Source organism: Crocuta crocuta, unplaced genomic scaffold, assembly GCF_008692635.1.
Source record: "Crocuta crocuta isolate KB4526 unplaced genomic scaffold, BGI_CrCroc_1.0 scaffold235, whole genome shotgun sequence".
In the NCBI taxonomy this organism is placed as follows: Eukaryota; Metazoa; Chordata; class Mammalia; order Carnivora; family Hyaenidae; genus Crocuta; species Crocuta crocuta.
Window position 1 is genome coordinate 4,101,173 of NW_027531285.1, and position 7,378 is coordinate 4,108,550.

Here is a 7,378-nt window from a genome sequence, read left to right on the forward strand (position 1 = left end):
CCCTTTGATATCTTGTTTTCATTTCCTTTGGAAATATACCTAGAGGTGAGATCACCAATCATGGAGTAGTTCTGATTTTAATTTAATGAGGAATTTCTTTTTTTTTTTTATTAACATTTACTCATTTTTAAGAGAGAGACAGAGCATAAATGGGGAAGGGGTAGAGAGAGTGGGAGACATAGAATCAGAAGCAGGCTACAGGCTCTGAACTGTCAGCACAGAGCCAGATGTGGGGCTTGAATTCACGGACTGTGAGATCATGACCTGAGCTACAGTCAGATGCTTAACCAACTGAGCCACCCAGGCACCCCCGAGGAATTTATATATTGTTTGTCAGAGTGGTTGAACCAATTCATATCCCCACCACGAATGCCCAAAGATTCCTTTTTCTCCATATCCTGGAAAAATTTATTAACCCTTGTATTTTTGATGATAGCTATTCTAACAGGTGTGTGATGATATCCCAGTGAAGTTTTGATTTGCTTTCCTAATGATTAGTGATGTTTGGTATCTTTTCATATGGCTTTGTACATGCTACATCTTTTTTGGAAAAATGTCTATGCAGTTCCCCTTTTCATTTTTTAATCTGATTGGTTTTTTGTTATTGAGTTGTTCTTTATAATTTTGAATATTTGATCAGATATCTGATTTGTAAAGAAATAAAAGGCATCTAAATTGCAAAAAAAGAAAATAAAAATGCCTGTATCAGCAGGTACAATGACATATACAGAAAACCTCAAAGACTCCACCAAAAATTGGTTAGATGTAATCAACAAATTCAGTTAATTTGTAGGATACAAAATCAATATATAAAACTTAGTTTCATTTACATACACTAATAATGAACTATCAGAAAGATAAATTAAGAAAACATGTCATTTATAATTGCATTCAAAGAATAGAATACTTAGAAATAAATTTAACCAAGGACATGAAATATTTGTACACTGAAATCCATAAGACATTGATAAAAAAATACTGCAGAAAATACAAATAAATGGAAATATATTCCTGCATTTATACTGGAAGAATTAAAACTGTTAAAATATCTAGTTTACCCAAAGCAATCTACAGACTCAATGCAATTCTTATCAAAATTCCAATAGCATTTTCACAGAAATAGAACAAACAATCTCAAAATGTATGAAATAATGAAAGATCCCAAATAGTCAAAGCAATCTTTAGAAGAAAGAAGAAGGCTGGGGGCATTGCCCTTCTTGATTTCCTACTACAACAAAATGATAGTAATCAAATGGTAGATATTGGTATAAAAACAAACACACAGATTAATAGAACAGAATAAAGAGCCTAGAAATAAGCCCACATGTATATGCTCAGTTAATTTATGACAAAGGAGACAAGAATATACAATGAGGAAAAGACAGGCTTTTCAATAAATGGTGTAGGGAAAACTAGATGGCCACGTGCAAAAACCATGAACCTGGACCACTATGATACACAAAGATCAACACAGAATAAAGACTTTACATAAGATCTGAACCATGAAACTCCTGGAAGATATAAAGAGTAAGCTCCTTGAGTTAATCTTCACAATGATTTTTTGGATTTGACAACAAAAACCAAGACAACATAAGCAACATAAATAAGTGGACTATATCCAAGTAAAAAGCTTCTGCACAGCCAAGGAAACCATCAACAAAATGAAAAACCAATGTATAGAATGGGAGAAAATATTTGCAAATAAAATAAATTTCATAACAAAACCTTGTAATGCAAGAAAGGTGTATGTGGGATTCACAAACATCAATTAAAGAATATACATATATTTATGAACTCACACATAGAGGCATATATATAGCTATAATTATATGCATACATTTGTGTGTTTTAATTTTGTCCTGAGCACTATGCACTTGATACATTTGCCTCACATATTTCAAAGGTAGAAAACATAGGCTAAGTTTATAAAAAAATTAATTTCCTGAAGAAAAAATCATTTGCCCCCTGATGATCACTGCTTTTTCCCATCTTTGTCTACATCAACTTAATGTTATTCTTGTGAACCCAAACCCATCAACTGCCTTGCTCTCCTACCCTTTCCCATATTTATCTGTAGGTGAAACTAGTCATCATAGCTGGACCACTTTTCTGATACTGAGCTTGACCATTTTTCAACTGCTGCTTTTGATAAAAGACATAATCATCTGGGAAATATAAATGCAATTTCTGGAGAGAGCTGAGTCCTTCTGAGAATGATTGCCTCGTGGGCCAAGTTCTGTCATCAGAACCTGACAGGCAGTTCACACTGGAATACATGTTTAAGGGTGTGGGAATATGCAGACAGATTTCATCCTTTGTGTTTAACTTGGCAGTCTTTGTCCTCACTGTTTCTTGCATTGTTTTATAGCAATGACATCTTACATGATTCGCATGACTAGGTTTTTAATAGAGGAACCTTCTGGATTTCATAAGATTTGGGAAGACGAGGATGGATAGGGAGGCTGTTAAAAAGTTTTTGCCCATTTGCAAACCAAGCAATAAATTTGAAAGCTCTATGTCCAGTGCAACTGAAGAAGTGCTGAAATGTGTTCAAATTAATCTTCTATTGCAATGGAAAAAATACAAGCACTGTAATATCAGCTTCTGCATTTTCTTTTTTAGCTCTCCAGAATTTCTCTCTTTAATTTATTGTCCACTAAACTCATTAACTCCAATTCCTTTCTCACCTTTGTCATATTATGGTCATTATACCCAGATAAAGAAAAATACTGTAAGAGACAATCAGTTTCTGATACATGCTACAACACAGATGAAGCTTGAAGACATTATGCTAATTGAAATAAGCTAGACACAAAAGGACATCAATATTGCCTGATTAGATTTATATAAGGTGCCTGGAACAGTAAAATTTTGTTTTAGATTTATAGAGATAGAAGTTAGTATAGTGGGTACCTGGGGCTTGAGGGTAAGCAGAATGGGAAGTTATTGTTTAATGGTTGCAGTTGCAGTTTCAGATGATAAAAAACTTTTGAGGATGGATATTGGTATACAACAACATAAATGCACCTAATGCCACTAAGCCATACATTTAAGAGGGTTAAAATGGTAAATATTATGTTACGTATATTTTGCGTATACTGAGAAGAGAGAGAATAAAGGCATAAACAAATGAAAACATATTAGAGCATATTCTAATTCCCTAATTTTGAAGAAAAGTACATTTTTAAAAATTTTTCCATCTTCTCTTTGTTTGTTAATGAAAACTTAATGACCTAAATTGAATAAGCAGTAACATCTTGTATTACCAAGTCTAATATAAGAGCAACCAATAAATCAACGAAATGTAACATTGAATATTCCTAAGACTTTACCCTTTAAATAATATATATCTAACAAAGTAAATTAGTAAGAATAAAAATAACAAAATGAATGCTGCTAACACCTATTTTCCATAACCCAGCTCCACAGTGGGTTTAATGAAGAAATATTTATGATCAATCCAAAGGAAGAGAAGATACAGAGCATGGTTTCCATGTGGTTGGTGGACATTGAAAGAACAGAGGGGTATTTGAAGAGCTTCTTGAAAACTTTCCAAAGAAATTAGAATTTTGGGGCGCCTGGGTGGCTCAGTCGGTAAAACGTCCGACTTCGGCTCAGGTCATGATCTCACAGCCTGTGGGTTTGAGCCCCGCGTCGGGCTCTGTGCTGACAGCTAGCTCAGAGCCTGGAGCCTGTTTAGGATTCTGTGTCTCCCTCTCTCTCTGACCCTCCCCGCTCATGCTCTCTCTCTCTCTCTCTCTCCTTCTCTCTCAGAAATAAATAAAACATTTAAAAAATTAAAAAAAGAAATTAGAATTTTATATGTTCCACAAGAAAGGAGATCTGTGCCAGCTCCTCTACTTTTACCCACTGCGATGGCATACTTCAGAGAGAACAGTTGTGTGGTGCACCAGCATTGTCTCACAAGTGTCAGCATCACCCAGTGGGTTTAAAGCACAGCATGCCATTTGTGACCATGCAGAGAGATCAGATGTTCTTCTTCAAAGGCTTAAATTTATTAGATCCACAACATGTACACTATTCTGAATAGAATGGAAGTGATATCTGAGAGTGACAAAATCCAATTTCCCATAAGTCCAGAGTGTGAATTTTGGAGTTTTAGATTAAATCTAGCAGAAAAATAGTTGTTACTTTTTTCTACTCTATGGTAGATTAAATTTTAGGGCCATTGAATGAGTTTACTTCCNTATGCTCTATCTTAGCATCAGTGGTGTCTAACAGTACTTTGAGTAATAGATTTATTTTCTTTGGAAATAGGAGCCACCAAATTTATAAAATACCATCTTAAGCCAATAGCCTGCAAAGTCATAATTATGTTTAGTGCTAAAATGCAGCAACTTCCTATTTAAAAAGTATTCTTACTTTGGTTTTATTTTCTTTTTGTCCTATGAATTGTCTTTTACCTGGCTTTATCGATCGTCCTCATTTTCATTCCATTTTTTATTGTGACACAAACTTAAAGCAGCTTGGCACTGATTTCCATTAAAATATTATATCTGTTGGTATCTGCTTCTAGCAACAAAGATTTCTGTGATTTATATTCTCCATATTTATATATTTCCCTGACATTCTGCTATACTTTTATTTAACACTCTTCCTTTTTACTTTTCAGTCATTATGATAAGATCCTAAGTTTGTGAGGTTTGTTTTTAACTATTAACATAAATGGGATAATGCTATATTTAGTACTTTTATTTTTTCGTAACATAAAAAGAAGACTGAATTGGATTCAAATCTGGGCTTTACCACTTTTGAGCTGTTTGACTCACAGGTTATTTAACATCTCCAAGCCTTAATTTGGGACTTCTTGATCTATGGAACACTGTTTCCCTATGTTACATATGTTCAGATCTCAATGGAACAATTCATAGGATATCACATATTTCTTATTTTTATTATAAATCTATATATTAGTGTAGCTTGTTACCTTCAGCATTAATAGAAAAATTAATATAAATATATCCTGAACAATTTGGTTGATGACTTTTAATTATCTGTTTAATGCCCTGAGATTCATTCTCTGTTTCTAATTAGTACTGTTTCAATTACCCAAATTTTACGAAAAAAGTTAATGACTTTAATATGTAATTTTTTCTTTGTACCGATTGAATGGAAATAATTGCAGGATGTTACGTGGGAATAAAAGTTTTTAATCCTTCACAAGAAGAAATGTGGTATACAAATTAAATTAATATGCTGCACACAATAGTATAAGCATCTGACCTAAAAACAAAAACAAAATGTTATGCTACAACAAGTACCATATTTAATTTCTGAGGCCTGATATTGTTTTAGCTTTACTATATGATCTTTCAAATTAAATTAATGTCAACTTGAATATTATAGATTGCACAGTTGCTTTGTGGATTATTTGATTAATAGCTATAAAATATTTATGTTCCAAGAATTTTATCATTATATATATTTAAGCAACAATGTTATGTAACTATTCACATCAGCCCTGAAAGTCAACTAAGATTCTTTATTAAAATTGCCTTAGTGTCCTTATCTAAAAACCAACCAAACATTCTCTATCTTTCAGGGTTGCTGTGAGAGTTAAATGAGACATAGTAGACAATCAACACAAAGGCATTCCCTTTACTTATTTATAAATATCACTTACTCTCTATGACTTTTATTTCATTCTTTGTTTTCATAAATAAAGTCAATATGAATAAAACCAAATGTAGAATTAGATGTTTTTAAAGTATTAATGCTGTGCTCCAGATTATGCTAAATTTTGGCATGGTACAAATGACCCCCAAGCCCTCAATGACTTCCAGCAGCAAAGGTTCATTTCTTACCTACTTGCCCAACATAGGTTGACTGCATGTCTGCATTTCAGTAGGACTCAGTGTTTCTCTCACATGGAACACAAAAGGGGCCATGTAAAAAACACTCAATGGTGTCTGAAGCTTGTTCTTGGGATGCAACACCTCCTGTCTTCTCTCACTATATTGAACAAAGCAAGTTACTTTGTAACTTGGCCACTTCTGGCTTCAGAGAGGTGTTAGCCTCTTCTAAGAAGGGACACCAAAGAGAGTTACTCATGAAGAGATTTTAAAGAGAGGCATAAAATATTTACATGATAATATAAACTATTTCAATTATTATAAGAATGTATTATCTTGGCAAATGAAAATAATAGGGCATATAATTCCTTGCTGTCTTGTAGCAGTAATGGGAAGATAAACTAAATGAGAGTACATAGAATTAAAGGATCTTAGGGGGAAAAAACATGTTTTATAAATTAAAAGTTATAATTTCTCCTCAAATCTTTTTTTAAAACTTTTAAGAACTAATTTGTAGATATGAATGTTGAGTTTTATTTTATAGAAAACTGTATAAATTATATTTTTATAGATTTGCTTAGGTAAAATTCTTTTTAAAGTTTAAAAAAAGCTATTTTTTGTTGTATGAATTTTGTTGTATGAATTTCTATGTAATTCATACTATTTGTTCTACTATAAGTTTCAAAGTTTAGGGATGATAAGATTAAAAACTTTTAATAATCTTTTCTTTCTAGGATAAAACAATGAAAAACTCCTTGTATTATAATGGAATTATTCCAGGCTTTGGAAAATGGGACCATTGCTGGACCAGCATTCCTAGGAATCTCAAGGATACTCTAATCAGTTATTAAAACTGCCAACTCATAAGAAACTGGGGATTTCAGCATGGATTATTAATTGTTTTGTTATTCACTTGGAATCACTATAATGGTCTGCCCAATTACCTTACAATTGTAGTTCTTCCTGCAGACAAGCTTCCTACTAATGAATTCATATAAATTCCTACTAGTATATTTATATTGGACAACTGAATTTCCTTTTTATTCTTTTTTTGTTAGTTTCTATTTATTAGGGCCCTGTATCATAAAAAGGAGATAAAAATGTCTTCCATAACAGTTTTTAGAGGACCAAAAATTTTAAAATGAAATTTCTGACATCTAAGTCCCTGGCATATTTAAATTACATATCATGCTTTGGCTCATTAAATTAAATGTAAAAATGAAACAAAATGGGAAGCTTAGTTTTGCTTTTTTAAAAACCTATGAAATAAAACTTTTATTGCCATCTTAAACTTGTTTGCAAAGCACAGCCTATTTTCTATGCATTTTATAGTATATATAAGATGGCTTAGTACATTTGGGCTTTTATAACAAATGCTACAGACTGGATGACTTATAACCGAGAAATTTATATCTCACAGTTCTGGAGGCTGGGAAGTCCAAGATCAAGATGATAATATGGTCATGTTCTGGTGAGGATCCTTTTCCTGTCCAGAGCCCTCATCTCCTTCTGTGCCCACATGTTGGTGGAACCAGCTAGAGAACTTTCTAGAATTTCTTTTATAA

General features: G+C 32.7%; 1 protein-coding gene across 6 annotated transcripts in view; it reads left to right on the forward strand.

The window, feature by feature from the left end:
* The window catches only part of CNBD1 (cyclic nucleotide binding domain containing 1), a 446,985-nt gene extending 440,301 nt beyond the window's left edge, over nucleotides 1–6,684 (forward strand). For all 6 annotated transcript variants that reach the window (XM_077771341.1, XM_077771342.1, XM_077771340.1 and 3 more), the window contains one exon: nucleotides 6,548–6,684. In XM_077771341.1, the coding sequence (XP_077627467.1) occupies nucleotides 6,548–6,664 (117 nt within the window). In that variant the 3' untranslated portion in view covers nucleotides 6,665–6,684. The remainder of the gene's footprint in view (nucleotides 1–6,547) is intronic.
* Nucleotides 6,685–7,378: the final 694 nt, after the last annotated feature.